General features: G+C 38.5%; 3 protein-coding genes and 1 non-coding gene across 4 annotated transcripts; 2 read left to right on the top strand and 2 right to left on the bottom strand.

Moving 5' to 3' along the window:
• Positions 1 to 277: 277 nt before the first annotated feature.
• Positions 278 to 2927, top strand: LOC140035109 (RING-H2 finger protein ATL65-like). The gene has a single exon (XM_072074715.1). The coding sequence runs from the start codon at positions 608 to 610 to the stop codon at positions 1907 to 1909; it is 1302 nt and encodes a 433-aa protein (XP_071930816.1). The 5' UTR covers positions 278 to 607; the 3' UTR covers positions 1910 to 2927.
• Positions 2928 to 8969: 6042 nt separating this feature from the next.
• Positions 8970 to 15358, top strand: LOC140035110 (probable CoA ligase CCL6). The gene is made up of 19 exons (XM_072074717.1): positions 8970 to 9262; positions 9712 to 9775; positions 9886 to 9975; positions 10114 to 10170; positions 10410 to 10458; positions 10574 to 10650; positions 10914 to 10953; positions 11034 to 11128; positions 11219 to 11383; positions 12607 to 12717; positions 12816 to 12903; positions 12982 to 13048; positions 13131 to 13206; positions 13300 to 13417; positions 13588 to 13833; positions 14222 to 14361; positions 14507 to 14689; positions 14777 to 14896; positions 15045 to 15358. Exons 1-19 carry the CDS (start codon positions 9117 to 9119, stop codon positions 15090 to 15092), a joined length of 1980 nt encoding a protein of 659 aa, XP_071930818.1. The 5' UTR covers positions 8970 to 9116; the 3' UTR covers positions 15093 to 15358.
• TRNAI-AAU (transfer RNA isoleucine (anticodon AAU)) lies at positions 9565 to 9638 on the bottom strand. The gene has a single exon. It is a non-coding gene; the product is annotated as a tRNA-Ile (tRNA).
• A 659-nt stretch (positions 15359 to 16017) lies between the features above and the next one.
• LOC113731346 (cold-regulated 413 plasma membrane protein 2-like) lies at positions 16018 to 18172 on the bottom strand. The gene is made up of 4 exons (XM_027256560.2): positions 17677 to 18172; positions 16815 to 16922; positions 16667 to 16737; positions 16018 to 16535 (listed from the first exon to the last, which is right to left on the bottom strand). Exons 1-4 carry the CDS (start codon positions 17856 to 17858, stop codon positions 16282 to 16284), a joined length of 615 nt encoding a protein of 204 aa, XP_027112361.2. The 5' UTR covers positions 17859 to 18172; the 3' UTR covers positions 16018 to 16281.
• Positions 18173 to 21276: the final 3104 nt, after the last annotated feature.

The following is a 21276-nucleotide window of genomic DNA, read 5'->3' on the forward strand; positions in this document are numbered from 1 at the left end:
TAAGTAGTTGATATGATCTAAAAGCCCCATTTTAAAAAGTTGAATGATCTTTTTGATAAAAGAAGTTTAGAGATCAGATTGTGCCATTTTAAATAATTTAATGAGATTTTTGTCATTTACTCTGTTATGTAAGTAGTTGTAGTCTTGAGTGCATTAAATTCACAAAAGCTGATGTGGCATTTGGGGTTTAGCGGCAGCAGCAGCAAAAGAACCCAAATTTTGGTCAGACAGACAGATAGTAACTAGTAACAACAAAGTCGCCGGTCATACATCCACGCACATAGTCGCATACAAAGCCAAAGCCAAAGCCATAGCCATAGCCAGAGAAAGAAATACAACCACCCAACAACAAACGAAAAAGCTCTCCTCTTTCACTTGTCCAGCCAGCCAGCCAGCCAGCCAGCGCGCGCCACCGGGCCTTCCTAGTTTCCCTTTCTTTCCAAGTGCCATTTCTTCTTACACCCTCCCAGTCAACCCACTTAATGCCTATTTTTTGTAGTAAAACACGAAAACTTGAACTCTTTCTCACTCAGTCTCACTCCTGACTCCACCACCGCCACTTGCCCATCACGACCGCCACCACAATTTCCCCTCTCAGCTTCTCACCATGCGCATCCACCCATTAGCTCCTTCTCCAGCTCCTGCTCCTGTTCCGTCTCCTCACAGCAAGGTTCCATCTTCTCATACCGCTGCCTTTCCTCCTCCCTCGTCCACGTCTTCATCATCATCATCATCTGCAACAACAAAAACACCACCATCTTCCTCATCATCTCCGTCTAAGTTACCTGTGGAGTTCAGCCCGCCATTGATAGCCATGGTCGTCATCATTGCCACCGCTTTCGTCATCATCACCTACTCAAGGGTCATCTCCCGCCACTTCCTCCGCCTCCACCGCCTCTACCGACGCCGCCGACGCCGCCGCCGTTACGTCCCCTCCTCCTCCGCCAGCAACATCGAGTCCCCTCCTTATCCTTTCGACCCATCCGATGCCTTTCACGTCTTCTCTCCATACGGACTTGACGACTCCGCGATCAAGACCATACCGCTCTCTGTCCACGCCAGAAAGAGCAGCGTCCACGACTGCGCAGTCTGCTTATTGGAATTCGAAGAGAACGATTACGTGCGAACCCTTCCGGTTTGTTCCCACGCTTTTCACGTTGATTGCATTGATATATGGTTAAAATCCCACGCCAACTGTCCCTTGTGTCGCGCCGGGATATTCCGGCCCGAGTCACCTTTCGTTCCGGTCATGGCTGCCAGAATCAGGCCCAGCTTAGATGACATGATGATGGAGAGCACAATCTTAGAGCCGCTGGCGGAGATTCAACCGGAGGAATCCGAGTCTACCACCGTCGAGGAGATTACACAGGAGCCCTCTCCAAGGATTAATAACACTCAATCATCGGAGGACCAATTCAACGGCCGCGATTTTCTGTTGAAGCGGTCGTATTCATTCGGCTTCGAACGTAATTTAGGGTCGGAGAGGCTGGTTCTGGAGCCGGTGACGGCGTCTCCTTGGCGTTACCGGAGGGGAGGAGTCGGAAGCTTCTGGAGCAAACGGCCGTCGCCCTTTAGTTCGTTGACCAAGTCCAGAGTCTTCTCATTCCGATATTACAGAGGCATGAACATGAAATCTCCATTTTTCCGACGGCGTGGTGGCGGCGGCGGAGGAGGAGGAGGAGGAGTTGGGGGGAGCTTCTATCCACTGTCGGAGTCGAGCGTGAGATTCGGGGGTTCAGCAGCATCAGGCGGAGGAGGCGGGTCATCAAGGCGGAGCAGCAAGTCGTTTGCGAGCCCAATGTTCCTGAGAACGTCGGGTGGGGCGGCGGGGGGGTTTTTCTCGTCGAGCAGGCAGAGAAGCGGTGATCCAGAAGCTTTGCTGTCACCGGACAGATATAACAAACGGTGAAGATGATGGACACGTGGAGGAGTTAATAATTGTTGGGGGGGGGGAATTAATGATGGTACGATGATGCTGATGAGGATGACAAAGGCGACGGGTACTGCACGCGCGGTGATCCGACGGTCGGAGATGGAGGACATGTTGTGGGCGAGCGTGCAAAATTGAATTTGAGAAGGGAGTGGGGGAGGAGGAAGCTGGGAGGTGGTTGCGGGTCTAATAATGCGGGGGGGAATTAAATGAGAAGAAGGGCATTAAGACTTCTGCGTCCTGCTGCAGCTGAGGGCTATTAATTGGAGGGTGCGGTGGAATTCGAGACGGCATTAATTGTTTGAATTGACGACATAATACCAGCACCACCACCACCACTTGCCTTGCCAGTTGCCACTATCACTGTGAGAGGGAGAGGAGGAGAGATAGAGAGGGAAGAAATGTAGAGGTCCACATCCACCTCCTCGGCTTGCTACAGTGTACACTACGCGATACAAGTGCAATGGCGCGGGCCTCTCCTTTTCCCCCCTTTGTTTTTTTTTTTGGGTTCATTTGATCTTTTAGTTTAACTAGTTCGGCAGCCCCTTTCAAGCGGTGCAGTAAGGAATGGGATGGGAGGACTGAGGAGTGGTGTAGACGGGGGACTATTATGATTCTTTTATGATCAGTGGGGAGAAGTGATCATTAATTGCATTTTTTACTTTTGGGGATGGGGTCTTTGAATCTCCTCTTTTTTCTTTTTTTTTTTGGGTTTTGATTTGGAAAAAAGAGAATCTGCTTATTCACTTTGATTGATGACTGATGACTGATGACTGATGATAATAGGAGGATGGAAGTGACGGAGAAAGTACCACTCCACTTACTAGTCGACTGTTAACAGCGAAATGGACTGCAGTGGCAGTGGACGGTGGCGGTGGTGGTGGTCTTTTCTTTCTGTTTTTGTTGGGGGGATAGGGTTCGATGCTTTCTTGCTATCTCCTTCACATTAATGCACCGATCTGTTAGAAATGAAATGGCCCATGTTTTGCCTTTTGTATTTTCTGCTCCACAGATGAAAGTCTGATTTTGTATGGATAGTTTATTAGTTGAGTAATTTTATTTATTTATATTATAAACATATTTTTTAATTTTAAAAAAATTTTACATAGATCACGTCACAAAAATATTAAATATTTTTTCTTTCAAAAAAATTATCCCAAAATAATCTCCTAGTATGTGTTGAACCACCAACGACAATATTTGTCTCATCAACAAATGAAGAGAACCAAAAAAAGGGAAAAAAAAAAAAAGGGTAAGTGAACACACAGGCTCCGTTTGAAACCTGCTTTTTTTTTAAGTTTATCTAAAATTTTACTGTAAATCAATGTAGATGCAGTTGTTATATAAAAACTTATTGTATAAGTTTTTTTAAAAACTTGATTGTAGCATTTTTTTAAAATTTTGCTGTAGCATTCAAAAATTTTTTTAATAACTTCCAAAAACGAAGATTCGAATCTCATAAAGGAAAAAAAAACCATTTTCCATTTAAATGCAAATCGAAGCAAGTTCCTGGCATCGTTCTAATTGCAGACATCGAAGCAATTTTTAATGGAAGCAGACATCGAAGCAGGTTCCTAGTCACAGAACTAAGCAGACAGCAGGTTCGTGGCATCGAAGCAAACCGAAGGTAAAAAAGGGATTTAATCCCTCCACTATTGTTCCTGGAATCCTAATATAGGTTGAATGGGCAGCCATTGCGGGGCAATAGCTGATCGCTGCTAAGTCAAAAAAAAAAAAAATTAAAACAGAGTTGTCGAGCTCAATTAAACGAAGAATGGAAGAGCATATTGCACCTAAAAGTAGAGGGGTTTTGTAGCAGCAACTACGTGGGAAGCTTGAGCGGGCGGACCGTGGTGGAGGACACGAACTGGACCACCGCCAACTTGCCGGACTGCGAGCTGCTTCAAAAATGCTGAACCTTCGCTGTGACTGCAATGGATCGGCTGTTCACTGCTCCGCTTCGTAGAGGTCTGACCAACTTCAACCGCCGTTTCTCGTTTGGTGTATCAGCTTCCGACGAGCAGGAGCAAATACTGAGGCCCAAAAGAAGCCACAAACGAGTCGTCTTGTCCCGTAATGCCGCAAGTTTTTTTCAAGTTTTTGACTCCAAAACGACGTCCGTTTCATTTAAGTTTCAGACATGACCCAAAGTTTTTTGGAGTTTCTATAGTTAAAGTTATTAAAAAATTAGTAGGATACAAACTTGTCAAAAAATATTGGTTCCAAACACGGCCAAAAAAGAAAATGAAACCAGCTACCATTTTTTCTTCTTCTTCTTTTTTTTTTTTTGTTGCAATGATTAGATTTTCCACAAGCTCTGTCACTTTTTATTTTATTTTTTATTTTTGGGTTAGAAAAAGAAAGGGGGGGGGGGGGGGGTAATGCAATATTACGGAATATTTAGTGATCGAAGTGGTATCATTTCCAAATGATGATGTTCTCGAGTAACTTGAGATTGTCACATAGGTCCGTTTTCTGTTGTTTAGTAGACCACGATGGGCACAAAAGTGTGAGCAATACTTTACTACACGCCCGCGCTTCTTGTGGGATGGTTCATTACGGGTCTTTATCATAAAACTGTTCACTCCTGTCCTCTCAAAAATTCATCTTTTTAAGTCACGCTTCTCTGTCCTTATGCCCTTGGTTTGGTTCTTACTTATTTCTCAATCAAATTGTTCCTTGGTTTAATTCGGAGAGGTAGCTCCCCATGTTTGATGTAACCCCTCCGATGCCAAAAAAACTTGGAAGTGGAAATTTTCTGGTGAGGGTTACTCCTACACCCATCCGTCGTGAATATTTGTTTGAAGCCCAAAAATGTGTAGTAGTTCACACAACTTCCAACAGCGGAAAAATTAGCCATGAAATTTTTATTAAGGCACAAGATTGAGGTAAACCCGATTAATTGAACATCACGAGAAGAAAAAGGGAAAAAAACTACTATTACTAGGAATATTGAGGTCTATTCGGGCGGGAGATGAGTTGGATGGTACGAGAGGAGGAAGTGTAAACAAGAGATCTCGAGTTCGAATTTTTCTGTTTACATTAAAAAATATATATATATGATTTATCCGTGATCTTAGCACGCGAAATAATACTAATAATATTAGTAATGTGTTGTCACATCAAATTGCTGAATCATTTACCAACTATTTTTATCAAAACTTTGCATATAAAGTATGGAAATAAGAATGTAGTAGAAGCATTAAATGAGTTTTGATCATTTTACTGACCAAAGGGGTTCCATTCCATTGGTTCATTATTGATCTTGACACGTACGCTCACTACTAGTATTTATTTTATCATATATATTCAACACCGCGATAACGTTTACGGTATCACTGAAATAGATAAAATTTTAAATAATTGCAAAATCGTTGGGTTTGTTTGGATTGGTCTTTATTTCCCCAAATATATTTGCTTACATCATCATTACAATTTCAAACACACCTTTTTACCTTTCCAATTACCTTTTTATCTCACATACATCACATCACAAAAAGTGCTACAGTAAAAATATCTCAAATAACTTACAATCCAAACAAACCCGTTGGCTTTTAATGACAAGGATAATGCTGCTGTGTTGGAATTTTAATTTAATGAAAGGTGCCGTCCGTCCCCTTAGTCCTTAGTCCTTACTTACTACGATCAGACCAGCCTTCGATGCTTCCAAAACCTATTTATTTTAGAGTAATATTTAGCGATAATATCATAAACCTCCCCTGAGATTTCTCTTAATATCACATAGTATTTCTAAAGTTTTAAAAATATCACTTACCTTCTCTATTTTTGTTATTTGTGCAACAAAATTTTGAAAAATTCTAAACTACCCTTTTACCGGTGGAACTGGGAAACAAATCCTGAATATGCAAAATGCAGGTCTGGTGGGAAGTGGGAAGTGGGAGACTGGCGCATCAGCTGGGCTCGTGTGCAAAAACAAAATAAAATTAACAAGGAAAACTAAAAACATTGCTCTATGATAGGTGTTCTTACCACAAGCAAGTTCTGTTAATCCTCCGTCATCGTTTTAACACATCTCATTGACGTTTTGTATGAACATGGCATGCATCGATGTCAAATTATCAGAAACAATTGTACGTTGTTTATGTGCAGACAAAAGAGGGACTCTGATAACTGAGTGTTGCGTCGACTGTATTCAACCCAGTTGAGAAAGCACGTTGGTTGAGCCACTCAGCGCTCTCGCAATTCAAAATTGTTTATGTGTTTTTCTAGAATAATAATAATGTTTGAAATATTCTCTTGAGACAATTATTTCTCTCTTTCTCTCTCTCTTTCTCTCTTGAAATATATGTGTGTGTGTGTGTGTATATACATACACAAAAACTCCCATCCAAACCGCTCAGTGTCATGAAACTATGAAAAATAAATTGGATTTATTAAGAAAAATAGATATCATACATGCTAAAGTATTTTAATAGGGTTTTTTGTGTGCTTATTGAACACTCCTAAATCCCACCTAACTTAAGTGCATATTAACAATTATTACCTGTCCTTATATTTATTTCTTTTTTCTAATTAATCTTATCTTTGAAGAATTTATTACTCATCCTTGCATTTACTCTGATTAATCTTATTTTTTTTAAAAAAATATATATAATACCTGGAGTGTATATTAATGATGTGCCCATTATCGTTAGACAAACTTTTTTTTTTAGGCGGGAGGTTTTGGAAGATCTATTTATAATAATTCTCACCTTACAGTTCAACTCAATCTTTCTCTTTCCCAGGTAGACTCTTCTACTAAAGTATATACATGAAAGTACTTTTTAAAAAATATATATATAGTATGTGCACGTATATTGAAGGAGTTAAAGGCTGATCAAATGTGGTAATAAATAGCTTGCTATCCTTAATTAGCACATGATATGGTGGCTGCCATAATTAGTGAACTCATGGAATACTTCCTACTTCCTAGAGCTAGAGCTTCCCTGATTCAATCTTCAGTTAAGGAAATCCAACCCACGAAGTTAATGATTAAAGTCATCCAACTCTAAATTCTGTCCACACTGAGTCTGGGGAATGATCAGGACTAGGCCGAATTTCTACCTCCCACTAGGCTCGGTTACTTATAACGGTGCAAACGAGTTGAATCGAGTTAAATTTTGACATAATCAAGCTGACTCGTAACTTAATTTTATGAAGTTTAAACTCGAACGCGAACTCGAACTCGACGGATTCAAAATGTAAAGCTCAAGTTCGAGTTCAGCTCAAATTTGAGTCGAATTCTAACTCAAACTTGATCTTTAAAAAAAATAATAAATAAATATTTTTTTTTACAAAAATAAATAAAATAATAATTTTTAATAAATAATAAAATATTTAAAATATATATATAATTTTATTATTAAAATAAACAAATAAACATATTTGAGTCAGCTCGCTAACTAACAAGCTGAATATCTTCAAATTCGAGTTCGAGTTTGACTTGATTAACTTCGAATTCAAGGTCAATGTTGACCGAACTCGAGGTGATTGTTAGCTGTTGATTCATTTGCAACCTACTTGCGTGGATGGTCCAATCAAGGTCACATATGATTGCCATAGGAGGAATTTATCCAGTTTCCGTCACAAGTAGAACAGTTCCCAAAAGCTTAGTGGCAAATGGGGTGGATTGGAATGCTAAGTGGCTGAAATTGGATAGGAGGTTATCTAGAAAAATATTTTTTAAAAAAATATACCATCAGTATTGTTCTAATTAATGTAAAAGTGGAGTGATTAATGATATTTCTGAAACCAAAGTGAGGATATTTTAGACAAGAATTAGACGGGATTTATTTTTTCAATAAAATTAGTTAATTTTTCTTAAATTATACGAGACTATTAAAGTAGGATGGAAAGAGTTTCACCTCAGTAACAATAAATAAATGATGCAAGGCTTCAAGCAATAATTTAGTGCTTGATCCTCATTACGAAGACAAAAAAAAAACAAAAGCAGTAATGCATAAGGGAAGGACATCCCACAAAAGGAAAAAAAAAAAGGAGGAGGAAAATAGCAGGAAGAAAGTGACTTGTTTGCAGCTAATCCAACGGCAGTTTGTAAAGTGCATTTAATGAGTCCGGTGGTGGCAGTTGGGAAATCCATAAGGAGAAATTTCTATCAAGTCTTGTCTCTATTTTTTTTGTCCGGGGTACGATAAATCTAATATATTCTATTAAGTCTTGCTTTTATTGGCCTGATCAATTATACACTTTTCTTTTAGAAGCTAAAAAAAAAAGGGAAAATTGGGAAAAGATTTAGAACTAGTGATACAATAATTTTATTTGTGACTGACATTTGGATAGAATGGTAGGGGAATTCTAGACGCAATTGAAAAATCTTCTAACACTCCATTTAAATGAGTTTTGTCTGTATTGATTGGCAAAGCAAATGGACCGGTAGCGGCAGTACCGGGCAACGAGGATCAGTTACTGAGGCTCATTAAGGCCGCCATAGCTGATGACGTGTCTTCCATGCACCCACATTAAAGAAGTAATCAATGAGGAAGCAAAGAGGGGTTGACGGGGCAATAGTCTCCCTAAATTTTAAAAATTTTAATTCATAATAGATAAATATACGTGTGAAATAAAGTTGATTTTTTAAATATTTTATAATTTTAATTTATATTATAAGAATTTATATATGAATTAGTCACATTTGAATTGATTTTTTTCGTCAAAAAAGTTCAAAAAGTATTATGAGATATTTAATTAAAAATTATTTCTTGTCTTAATTTTTTCTATGATTATGGTACATATTTATGAAATAGATATAATTTTATAATTAAAGTTAATATTTGATATTTTTAGATGTCATATACTTAAATAAATAAAAATTATTTTATACACAACGTATTAAGATAATTTTATTAGAAAAAAATTTAGACTCCAAGGAATAAAAATGCAGACACCGTCGCTAGAGTAATGACAGTCGTAATTGCAGAGTGGCAGCAGTGATAGTCTTCACGTCTTGCTGAAATTAATGCTCCAGCTGCTCCAATCCCTCAACTAACTCACTAAATTTCCAAATCCATCTATATCTCATTTTCCGTGCAGCGAACTCCCTTCGAGTGAACCGAGCAGAAACTCATAGCAACAAAAAATCCTTTTAGCAGGAGTTTCTCTGTGGAAGTCGCAGCTTGGTTTCTTGGGATTGTTTGCTACACAATTCAGGAGGTTGAGGTGGTCGAAAATGGCGGAGTATATAGTGCAGGTTGAAGAAGGGCGGCCGGCCACCGACGGAATGCCATCGGCAGGGCCTGTTTATAGGTGCATTTATGCTAAAGATGGTCTCCTGGAGATACCGGAGGGAATGGAATCTCCCTGGGACTTTTTCAGGTATTGTTGCACAATTAATCTGATTGGTTTTTTTCTCACAAGTTTGGCTTAAAAGGGGGTTTTTTCATTCACTCTGGTCCTCAATGAGTAACACGATTTGGGCAAGTTGTGAAAACTTTTGCTAGCCTGTGGTCTTTAAGGTTTGCTGTAGGAGCAAGTTCAAAGGGCATGTCAAACTGAGATTCAGCTGTTGTCGGTCTGAATTACGGTCGGAATATTGAGTTGAGAGTACCAACAAGATAAGATGATGTGGCCCAAACTATCACGAAAACAAATAGGCGGAGGAATGTTCCAAAATGAATTGGCCCATGCAGGTCTCGAACCTGCGACCTTCGCGTTATTAGCACGACGCTCTAACCAACTGAGCTAATAGGCCGCCGTGTTTAGGATTAGAAATAGAACTCTCATTACTACATAGATCACGGAGATGCAATTTTTGGGCATTGCAGGGAGTCCGTTACCAAGAATGCCAAGAATCGAATGCTTGGTCGCCGGCAAGTCACCGACGGCAAGGTACCTATTTCTTCCTGCATTCTTTAGCGCTTGATGAGATTTTTAAACCCTAAAAAAAATAAGAAACAGATAAATCAATAGAGACGATAAGTTTGAGGTTGAATTGGCAGGCTGGTTCTTACGCGTGGCTGAACTATGAGGAGGTATACAGCACCACTCTTAAAATTGGTTCCGCCATCCGCCGCCGTGGTGTCAATCCTGTGAGTACCGCTGTACACCACCAAAACATGCACATGCAGGATTTATTTCTTTTATATAAATATATATAGTAAAAAGGAAAACTCAGATTATGCTCATGCTAATGTGGCTCATATGCTGCTCATAATTGCTACTATTAGGGAGATCGCTGTGGCATATATGGGGCTAACTGTCCCGAATGGATTATGGCAATGCAGGTATTTATCCATTTTTAATGCTTTAGAATTTGTTATGCACCCGCAGCTGCATGCAGGTCTCGAGTGCAACCAGCTGTCGACAACTTTGATGTTTGACAATCAACCTCAACCAAACACCTAAATTCTTCAGACATTTTCGTACTAATCCTGTTACATGATTTGATGTGACTGCAAGTGTTTTAGAGTCCCTTTTTTTCTTTTCTTTATTGTGGGTTCTCATCTATCCGACTTTTTGATAGGCTTGCAGCAGCCAGGCCATCACATACGTGCCACTATATGATACCCTTGGTATGTTTTCCTTTCTGAAATTGTGGTTGCTACTTTCTATGCCGCTATTGGGCAATCATGGTTTCGTAATTGATGTTGCTTATGATCAATTAAGCCCGGCTCTTCATTTTCGCAGGTCCAAATGCAGTGGAGTTCATCATCAACCATGCCGAAGTTTCGATAGCTTTTGTTCAAGAAAGCAAGATGCCAGCAGTAAGTTCTCTTTGTTTAGCTGTGTTTCCCTTCTCTTTGATAGTTCTCATATATTAGTTTTGCTAAGGAAGAGACATTACTGGCTTTTATATTATATTATATTTTATTTTATTATCACCAATCTTCAATTGTTCAAAAGTAAAATGCCTTGACATGATTGTACAAGAGAGATACTCACTTACTGGCAAATAAATTTTCTGGGTGGATTTCTGTTTCATTAAATAACTTTTAGTCCTTCCCTCTGATTGAATTTTTCCCGACAGATATTGAAATGCCTTGCAAGGTGTAACTCACATCTAAAAAGTATGTTAACTTGCTACTTTCAAAAGGTTAATTCTCTAAGACCATTATTGCCGAGTAAGATTTCTACCTCCTTTGTGAAGCCATTGTCAGCTTTGGAAAGATCTCCAGCAGGCAAAAGGAAGAAGCTGAGGAACTTAACGTGACATGCTTTTCTTGGGACGAATTTGCTCTGCTGGTAAGCATACACCAATAACAATCTCTAATTTGTGTTGTAATTATCATGCGTGGTATGGTTGCAAAATCATTGTTTAATTCATCTTTACAGGGCTTTTCGGATCATGACCTGCCCCCCAAGCAAAAGACAAACATATGCACGATAATGTATACAAGTGGAACAACAGGAGAACCAAAAGGAGTCATCCTAAATAATGGGGCCATCATTGCAGAAGTATTATCTATCCATCAACTACTTATGGAAACAGATAAAGTGGTAGGTTGTCTTTTTAACTTATTGATAGTTGTTTGATAATTATGCAACGATCTTTGCCTGTGACCCGCATAGCGAGCATGAAGATTATACCTGAAGGAGGGCACCAACTGTTGCCCTTTCTCAGCAACCTGAGGCGGTTCATGGTCCAAAATTGACCAGCAAAGAATTTCAAATGATGAGCAGCGTGATTTCATTTTTGGCTGTTTCCTGGCATCCTAGATTAACAAAACAGTGCATAGAAGCTTAGGTTACATGTCATTGCGTAGAAAGGTTAGCTGGCCGTGATAAATTCTTTGGGTTTGTTAACCATTCAATGGTTGTAATTATGTAGAGTACCTTGTCTATTGAAAAAGTTGGAAAGCAATTGTACACCTTCACTCAAACAATTCTCAGCTTAAACTGTTCTGGAACTAGGTACACTGTCACTCAAACAATTGTACACATGGCATATCTAAATTGTTAACTGTTTGCCATGCCCGCAATCATTGTGGAAGACTGTGCCTTGCCACTTAAAACCCAGCCCCACTATTTCGCTTTTTAATTTGATAGACCACCAAACTCCTCAGTTTTTAAAGGAGCCATCCCTTTTGGTCCCTCTTCCCCTATTCTTTCACTTAGGGGGTTGAATATGGTTCCCTACAAATTAAGAATTCTTTGCAATTAATGAAATTTAAAGCTGAGACATGCTTTCCAGGTATAAGCATGGCAATTTACCATGTTCATTGGGTTTGAAGGTAAGGTGTGAAAAAGTGCAATGTTAAAGGGTAAAGTGATTGAACTTTTTAATCTATAAATTGAAATCAGGTAGAGACAACTGGAGTTTTCTCTGACGTTAAAAACACTTCATGTACTTTCTAAAGTTCAAAGAACAATAACAAGGTTGTATACTAGGCATCTGTTTCCATGATCTTTGTGTTACAAAGCACATTATCGATTGTGCAAGTTGTATAAGCATGGATTATTCTCTTGTTTTAAATCCCTTGATGGTTGACTCTGACAATCAAACACTTCATGTTCCCCTTAATGATATGTTTCTTTTTCTTCCATCTTTTCAAGTGGAATCGGATTTTGGGCCCAAATTTGTTGTTGTTTTTTTTTTCTATCCTTTTATATGTTCAAACCAGTGATTACAGCTCCATATTCTTCCTTTTCTTACAAATAAGAAATTCGCTTAACTGTCATTTTCAGAAAAAGAATAGTATGTTACTTTCTATTTATTGCAGGGTACAGAAGATGACACATATTTCTCATTTCTACCATTAGCACACATATATGATCAGATCATTGAGACCTATTGCATATACAGGGGTTGTTCAATAGGATTCTGGCAAGGAGTAAGATCTAGATTCTTTTATTGTCTTCAATCTATGGTTTCAATAAAGAGTTAACTACTGCTACAGACTGTCGTTGGGAGTTATTTTCTACTCTGCAGGATATCAGATACTTGATTGATGATCTTTTGGAATTAAAGCCTACGATGTTTTCTGGAGTTCCTAGAGTCTATGACAGAATATACACTGGTAAAAAGTCATTGCAATGCTTATGTGATGCTCCGTTCTTACATTCTGAACATGGTTGTGAAATTTTTTTTTGATAAGGTATAATGGAAAAGATTTCAGCTGGAGGTACAATAAGGAAGATATTATTTGATTTTGCATACGACTAGTAAGTGTGCAGTCATGGCATTTCTATTGTTTACAAGATAAGTCATCTTGGATTATTGTAATTAAGAAGACATTAATAACAGCAAATTGAAGAATTTGCAAAAAGGACTTAGACAAGATGAAGCTGCTCCTCTCCTGGACAAGTTGGTCTTTGATAAGGTCAGTGATTTTATCCTTCCCAGCTTTCATTGCATTTTTTGCCTTTTTCGTTTAGCTCTTTCACTTCTAGTTTCTAATTGTCTTTTAACTTAGATCAAACAAGGGTTTGGTGGAAAAGTTCGCATTATGTTCTCCGGTGCTGCACCATTGCCTAAGCATGTGGAAGAATTCTTGAGGGTGACATGCTGCTGCGTCTTGTCACAAGGATATGGTATTAATAGTGATAGAATACAGTCCTACTCAATCAGTTTTCTATTTGATGCTACTTGGATAATTGCTTAGAAGCATTGCAGGATAAGATTTGATCTATTTGAGTTCTTACGTTATTCTACTTCATACAAGTGATGAGGGTCAATAGTTTCATTCTTGTTTTGGTTTCAGGCCTCACTGAAAGTTGTAGTGGTTGTTTCACATCCATAACGAATGTAATGTCTATGATGGGAACTGTTGGTGTCCCAATTACAACCATTGAGGCAAGGCTTGAATCAGTGCCCGAGCTGGGATACGATGCTCTTGCGGATGTACCACGCGGAGAAATTTGTCTTAGAGGAAAAACTTTGTTTTCTGGATATCATAAGCGGCAAGACCTTACCAGTGATGTACTTGTGGATGGATGGTTTCATACTGGTAACCTTCTCAAACCTAAACCTCTGATGGATAGAGTTATCTCTTATTATGGTGATGTGTCCCATAGGAATCTAAACACTTACCTAAAAATTGTGCTTTAACTGATTTACAGCGACAGAACTTACCTTTCTAGTGTTAGATGTATATATTAGAGCAACTCCAGGCTGCACTTTCTTTGACTTTATCTTGGTAGATTCCCAATGGGAAATGGTTCTGGCAATTCCAGATAGAGTGATGAATTCATTGGCCATGTCTGACCTGCTACCAGCCGTCAGATACACAAGCGTGGAAGAATGTCTTTTGTTTTAGTTCATTTGTTTGCATTTTGAGCAGAAACATCAGTAGTTGATCTCTTGGGATGGATACTGAAATTTCAGTATTACTGCAGGAGATATTGGGGAGTTGCAGCACAATGGAACAATGAAAATAATTGACAGGAAAAAGAACATTTTCAAGTTGTCTCAAGGTGAATATGTTGCCGTGGAAAGTCTTGAAAGCACATACTCTCGTTGCCCCCTTGTGACTTCTGTAAGTTATCAGACAAGTGCGTATGTATTACAAATTTGGCTAAAGAAATGTGCAAGAGATACCTGACCGAATCTCTAATGCTTAGTAGATAGTGCATCGGATATTCCGTTTTGGAAGTCTTGGCTAACTTTTGCCTGGTGCATAGATTTGGGTCTACGGGAACAGTTTTGAGTCCTTCCTGGTGGCTGTGGTGGTACCAGAGAGAAAAGCACTTGAAGATTGGGCAGTACAACATCTTCAAGATGGAGACTTCAAATCCCTCTGCAATAGTATAAAGGCGAGGAAATATGTTTTAGATGAACTTAACAACACAGCTAAGAAACACCAAGTACGTGCATGAGGTTCTGAGTTTTCTCTTCCTTAAGCTATTTCTGATGTTTATATTTCACCTATAACCCAAGTCATACTGGTTCAGCTTCGAGGATTTGAAATGTTAAAAGCAGTCCATTTGGAACCCGTTCCTTTTGATTTTGAGAGGGATCTCATTACTCCAACATTCAAACTTAAAAGGCCACAACTGCTCAAGCACTATAAGGTATGCCTATGATGAAGAGCTCCAAGTTCAGCATCGAATTCATAGACTATTGATTGATGCACTGCCAAGTTCAAAACGTGTTATTAGTAAAACTTCGATTGTGGGTGCATTTTGACCTATTTACTTGCTGTTTTCTTCTACTTGGCAGGATCGCATTGATCAGCTATACAGCGAAGGAAAGGGATCAAAAGTGTAGCAGCATATTCTCACCAGCAGTGAGCTGCGGGAATTTCTGTTTTTGGTGATTGATAGAAAGCTTCTGCTCTTGAGAGTTTTGATCAGCATTATTAGCGAAGAAGTTGTTATAGCAGCTTCAAGCACTTGTCCTTCTTTTCTCCGGTAGGGGGAAAAATGATGAATGCAATGTATCTATCTTGCACAGGCCAATATCCAGCGTGATAGGGAAAAGCCTGTTTGGGTACTGAATAATTTGGCTACTTGTCAGTGGCACAATTCACTCTCCTTGGTGCTAGCAATGTCAAACCTTCATTTTGCCTACAAGGAAGTCATCATGACGATCACCACTTTTGTATGACAGAATTTCTTTAGATGCTAGGCACAAAGGAAATGAAAGGAGAATAAACGGAATTCAATTTATGTGAACGAAGAACCAAAATAAAATTTTAAAAATTATTACAAAGAAAAAGGGAAGAAGAAGTAAACTAAGGGAGAGCTACAAAGTTAAACAAGGACCAGGCACAGGGAGGAGAGAATCAACTGAGTGAGGCTTCAAAGAAGGTTTCATGGTGGCAGAAAAACAGAATTAACGGAAGCAGTAAGCACATACGCCTTACCGTCACATGTAGGCCTACCCAGCTGCCTTTCATTGAAAGGCTCAAACTGAGAAGAGGAATTGGCTCAGATGAAGTGTTGTTTTCTTCCGTAACAAAGCAAAAGAACTCCTGCCAAAGCACTCCTCCGTTGATTCCTCTGGAATTACTAACAACAGTGTTGGTGCACCCTCGAAAGAGGCCATTTTACATCCTAGTCTTTGGCAATTTTGCATCTGATAAATAAAGACTGCAACAGCAAAACTATCCAACAAAGTGGCAAGTGATAGAAATACAACGGTGAGCTAGTGATAGAAATACAAAAAAATATACATTCTGAACTTGCATCCGTTGACACGTAATCTCGAGTTTTCTCAACAGAAAGATTACACAAATAGTTCAATTACATAGCCAAATGAAATTGTATCAGGCTGATGCCTTGCCGACGAAAAAGAACCAATACAAAAAATGATACACACATGCTAAAGATCTGTTTCAAATGGTCGGGGACGCTGACAACAAGGTCTTCAATACAAGATTCAAATGAATCAAACACGCACGCACGTAAAGAGGGTAATCTATCCAAGAAGTGTAAACCGAAAAAACAAATAGTCGTCACAGCAGTTTGATAATGAAAGCCCAGACCGGATATACCAACAGTAGGATGATTCCTACTGTGTTGGAAATGCCATGGGTTTTTGTGAAAGAATTTCTGAATCCACCGGATGCTCGGATGTGTTCCTGAAGCAAATAGCATGCGATTATGAGACAAATGATGATGCCAACCCAGCCACCTCTTATGGTGTCAGCGAACAAGCTTGGAGCCACCACAATTACAAGGATCAAAGCTGCAGGAAGTTCTAGCCAATCTGCATTCAAACAATTTCCCATCTTAAGTGTCTGAGCAATGCATTAAGTTGAAGAATCTGCACATGTTCAGGTGTGTAGAAACAAAATGATTGAAGGGACAACCAGGTTATGCATTTGCATGTTCTTCTACCTGGAAAACGTCGTGGGAAGAAGAGGCGTAGTACGACAGCAATTATAGCAATCCATTTTCCAACTTCTCCCCTGCATCAGGGATAGTTTAAGTCGTGCCGCAGGAGTCGATATAATATTTATTTAGGACAAGAAAAAGTGAGTATTACCTAAGCAAATTGAACAATACATTCGGAAGACTAAAGAAAATGTAAGGGATCAAAAGCGATGTAAGTATATTGGTCTTCCAGTTGGTTCGGTCCAGGATCAGCAAGTAACTGCAAGATAATAGAAATAGAAAACAAACGTCTCATTTGCTAAACATTTGCCTAAGAAACAAAAAGATAGGGAGTTAGTCGTAGAGGAAAAGCAATGGAATTGAAGACAAGAAGAATTGGCAGCATGGTGCCGATTATCAAAATAAAACAAATTAGAAAAAAAATCAAAACATAATTTTTGAGTTTTTTTTTTTTCCTGATTTGTTTTATCTTTGGGACATTTTGCTTCATGTGTTCAGTCGGCTAATATCTGCAGAATACTACTGTAAATTTTCTCATTAAAATTCAGAGGATAAAGGGGTGCCATCATTACTAACTAAACATGATCACGACGACAGTGGAAGCTAGTATAACAGAGCAAAAATGTTGCCTCAGATCTCAAAAGCCGAACGACCATCCATGGTCCATCAATCTAATCTTTTTGAACCAGAACCCACCCTCAACCCCCTACTCGAAGCAATATAATCAATTCAGTTGGAATGATTCTCACATTCTACTTCGTCCACTCACGAGCAATAGCAATTAATCTTCCCTTGGCAATCATCTTTAAATCAAGACCGCGCCCAATAAAAACCCCAAAATCTTTTAAGAACCCCCAAAAGAGGGAGACGCTAGCAAATATACTTCACAAGCAAGATTCTGAAAGTAGATTGATAAAGCAAAATTGGAGTCACCTGTCACCAGAACTTGATACGATAAAATAATAAGGATCGAGATTGAAGAAAGAAGAAAGGCACTCAATAAATCGGCTTACACGGCAGCAACGAAAGCCAGCCACTTAAAAAAGGAAGTCCCAAATCCAAGGCCGCTACCAACAAGCAGGATAGCATGATTAGCCAGTTTTTTAGCTGCATTCCCCAGGTCCTTAAAATCAGAAGCAATCAGCTCCGACGATGCTGGATCAGTCTTCATCGCCAAATAACTAATCTTGGCCATGATATTCGATCTTCACAGCAAAAAAAAAATAAAAACTCGCAGCCTAAAACGTGCAATTGTTTGGTTGCGCAGAAACAACAAATGCAAGGACGTTTGATACTTAAGGAAGCTTCGAGGAGTTTAAACAGCTATGGGGATTTTCGGAAGTAACTAGACAGATCCAATCTTTTTACCGGCCCGTAGCACCAAGATAAACAGTCAACTGAGTGATGATTGACTGAAGATTTGACGTAGGAGAATGATTAAGCAGTGTGAAAAATACTCTACTACTAAAAAAATGGATGAGATGATGATATCAGGGGGGGATTGCCTCCACCAGTTTACAGGGAAATATTTGGGTTTTCTTAGTTGTGCAAAGAATGAGGAGAGGGAGGGTGCCACGTCGACGTATTGAATTTGGTCGGTTTGTTTCCCTAACTGTTATATTATTACAAGCAACTAGTCAACCGATGCCAGTTGGCATTGCTTGATTTTTGTGCTTTTTAGTATTTATTTATCGATTAAATCTTATATACATCAATACATTAATTATCATTGTTAAATTCGTAACAGTAGTTATTCCCATTAAATTTGACATTCAAAATTATATCATCATCGTAAAAAATTGTCATTAATACATTATTACTATTAAATTCATAAAATATATGTATATATTAAATTTAAAATTTATACAATTATTATTCATGCAAAACAAAAATACTACTATTAGTGCACGTCAGAGGCCGACTGACTTCGAGTCGTACACTCCAGTGATTCTCTTCATATATCTAAAGTAATACGTTGTACAGGTGGCCTTCAATGGACGAGCTATACAATGTGCACGTCAGATATCATCAGCTGGCAAGAGACGTTGCAGGAGGCCGACGTGTGCAAAAGGATAGCACGGAATAATGCTGATGTGGCATGTGATAATTTTTTTTTTTTTTTTTTTTTGGGTATTATAGGGAGAGAGGCCACGAAGAATAAGCTGTCCCACCATCAAATGCTTTTCTCCTGAAAGGGATTATATTTCTTCTTTTTCTGGAACGGGAGAAGGGAGGAAGAAGAAGTAAGAGGAGCCGGCGTTCTAAAAATAAGGAAGTAATATGTGCTTCGAGTATTCAACCCATTTTTGTTCACCGATTTCGACCAATTAAGAGATTGTACGTTAATGAATGGGCTTTTACAGATAAAATACTTAGTTTTATTCTTCCAATGTTACAACCTCTTATATTTTTCAACAATTTCCATGTTCTCAAGGTGGGATCTAAAATGCAGATAGGAAACTTCTTTGGAATGAGTTTTTTTCAGCCAAAATCATCTAAAAATCCCCAGAAACAGTTAGAGAAGTGAAAGTTTTTTTCTCGATACAAAAAGTTTTACATAGTTCAAAAGATTCTAGGAGCGAGAGAATTAATAGATGCTGTGTAGGGCAGGGCCAAGAAAATGGTTTCTCCCCACGAAATGAATGTTTGCTTGAGCCTTGAAGACGATGGCAAGGCAGAGTGTACAAATGCGAGAGTAAATTAGACTGTGATATTGGCCCAACAGCCTCATCCTTCCATTTGCCAGCTTACATGAAACAAATCTTTATTGCAGCCACCCACCCAAGTCATTGCCATCTTTGCTGGCTCACAATTTATTGGCATGACATTCAAATCCTGCAACATCTTCATTGTGTATTCATTGACGTTCGTATCACCAATTGAGAAAGCCATAATGGCCACGAAAATGTAGCACCTCAATTGTGGGCCACTCATGGATTACTGAAGCCTGGGGCATCAATTCGGGCCATAAGGACAGCAAGGAGTGGTTCTGAGGCGCACGGCTACATTCCAGTTCTACGTACAGTACTCAGCCATGCACTTTAATTTGAGTCGAGCAGAGGCGTCCTGCTAGAAGCGCTTGCCGTTATTGGAACTAGCGGGAAAAACACACCCTTAGACTTGCTTTTATTAAAATCAATAGAAGTTATTATTTTTTTTTGGCAAAAAAGACAAACAAATAAAAAATGAATGGAAGTTACTTGGTGCAGAAGTTATTGGATTACTAAATTGAGTAATCATTGTCAGTAAATCTTTACTTTTTATAAGGATAAAATTAAAAAACCAGAAAATGACACAAAACATTAACACCAAACCCTCTCCTCATGCTTTATATGTAGGAAGAGAAGATTATTCTCGGTGTCTTGTCCAACTAAAAGAGCCTCTTCTTGTGAGTTGAAAGAAACTTGGCTTTTAGTGAAAAGTTTGTTAAGCAACCTTTAAAAAGAAACTAACTGTGTGCGTGCGTTCTTGCCGCCTCGAGGGAAAAAAAAAACCTTTAAAAAGAAACTAACTGTGTGCGTGCGTTCTTGCCGCCTCGAGGGAAAAAAAAACCCTTAAAAAGAAACGCGTATGTTAAGCATAATTTCATATAGCTAATCGATCAGGATCTGATAGGAAACCACCAGAGTCGACTCAATGATCAAGGAGTGCTATTACAATCTTCTCTTCTGTCGGGTTTATGGCATAAAATTGGGTGTGGCAGGATTTTTTTTTTTTTTTTTTTTTAAGGGCTTGGCAAGGTTCTTGTTTTAGCCTATTTAAGAATAGTAATTGACTAGTATTCTTATCCGTGCTATTTATGAGTTTACATATTTTATAAAAAATAATATTATTTTGTAAAAAAAAGTAATTAAAAAATGATGTCAATTTCTATCAAATTTTTAATAAAAGCAAAGGAAAAAAAATCGTAATCATAAGCTATAGGCAATGGCCTAGCACATCAAAAATCGTAACCCTGTAGACCTCTATATCCCCTTTTTTCCTGCTCTTCCTCTCATCCTACAGCTCAACCTTTTCCAGCCATAGATTACCTATCTTCCATATCCCATGTTTCATCATGTTTCATATGTTTTAGGTAAAACCCAAGGCTGAAATCGAAATCCATGCGAAAAATTGAGTTTGGGTTTTATAGCTTTCATGAAATTCTACCATTTTTAGAGTTTGAAAAATATTTGTCTTAAAAACACTTCTAGAACCAACCAATCAAATGCATCCTTATTTTTTTAAGTTGGTATCGACAAAATTAATTCGCCTTAAAGTTTACCCCTATTATGAGTGTTATACTGGTGATATTTCAAAAAATCATTGTGAGCATGTAATATAATTATAAAGACGTAAGACAAAAAAAAGGAAAAGGAATAAAAATAAACGTACAGAATGGTGACTAATAAATAAAAGATACACCACATATGGATGAATAGTTGACTGTTATAGTTGTTTTATAACTGAATAACGAAGGGTATAGGGCTAATTTCTCTATATCCCAACAAAGGATAAAAACTCACGATAAAAAAAAAAAGAAAATTTGATATTATAGTTTGTCTAATGTTCTCCTAAGAATCCGACTTCCCCATACTACAATGTGTATTTCTCAATTCTCACCCTTACTCCAT

This window comes from Coffea arabica, chromosome 2c (genome assembly GCF_036785885.1).
Source record: "Coffea arabica cultivar ET-39 chromosome 2c, Coffea Arabica ET-39 HiFi, whole genome shotgun sequence".
Classification (NCBI taxonomy): Eukaryota; Viridiplantae; Streptophyta; class Magnoliopsida; order Gentianales; family Rubiaceae; genus Coffea; species Coffea arabica.

Excerpts from the sequence above, each read along its gene's own strand:
- LOC140035110 (XM_072074717.1), top strand. The coding sequence starts at position 9,117 with ATGGCGGAGTATATAGTGCAGGTTGAAGAAGGGCGGCCGGCCACCGAC. Across the intron at positions 10,954-11,033 it reads GTGTAACTCACATCTAAAAA|CCATTGTCAGCTTTGGAAAG; the intron begins GTATGTTAACTT and ends TCCTTTGTGAAG. Across the intron at positions 13,418-13,587 it reads CGTCTTGTCACAAGGATATG|GCCTCACTGAAAGTTGTAGT; the intron begins GTATTAATAGTG and ends TTTTGGTTTCAG.
- LOC140035109 (XM_072074715.1), top strand. The coding sequence starts at position 608 with ATGCGCATCCACCCATTAGCTCCTTCTCCAGCTCCTGCTCCTGTTCCG.
- LOC113731346 (XM_027256560.2), bottom strand. The coding sequence starts at position 17,858 with ATGGCCAAGATTAGTTATTTGGCGATGAAGACTGATCCAGCATCGTCG. Across the intron at positions 16,923-17,676 it reads CTGGCTTTCGTTGCTGCCGT|TTACTTGCTGATCCTGGACC; the intron begins GTAAGCCGATTT and ends ATTATCTTGCAG. Across the intron at positions 16,738-16,814 it reads GTATTGTTCAATTTGCTTAG|GGGAGAAGTTGGAAAATGGA; the intron begins GTAATACTCACT and ends TCCCTGATGCAG.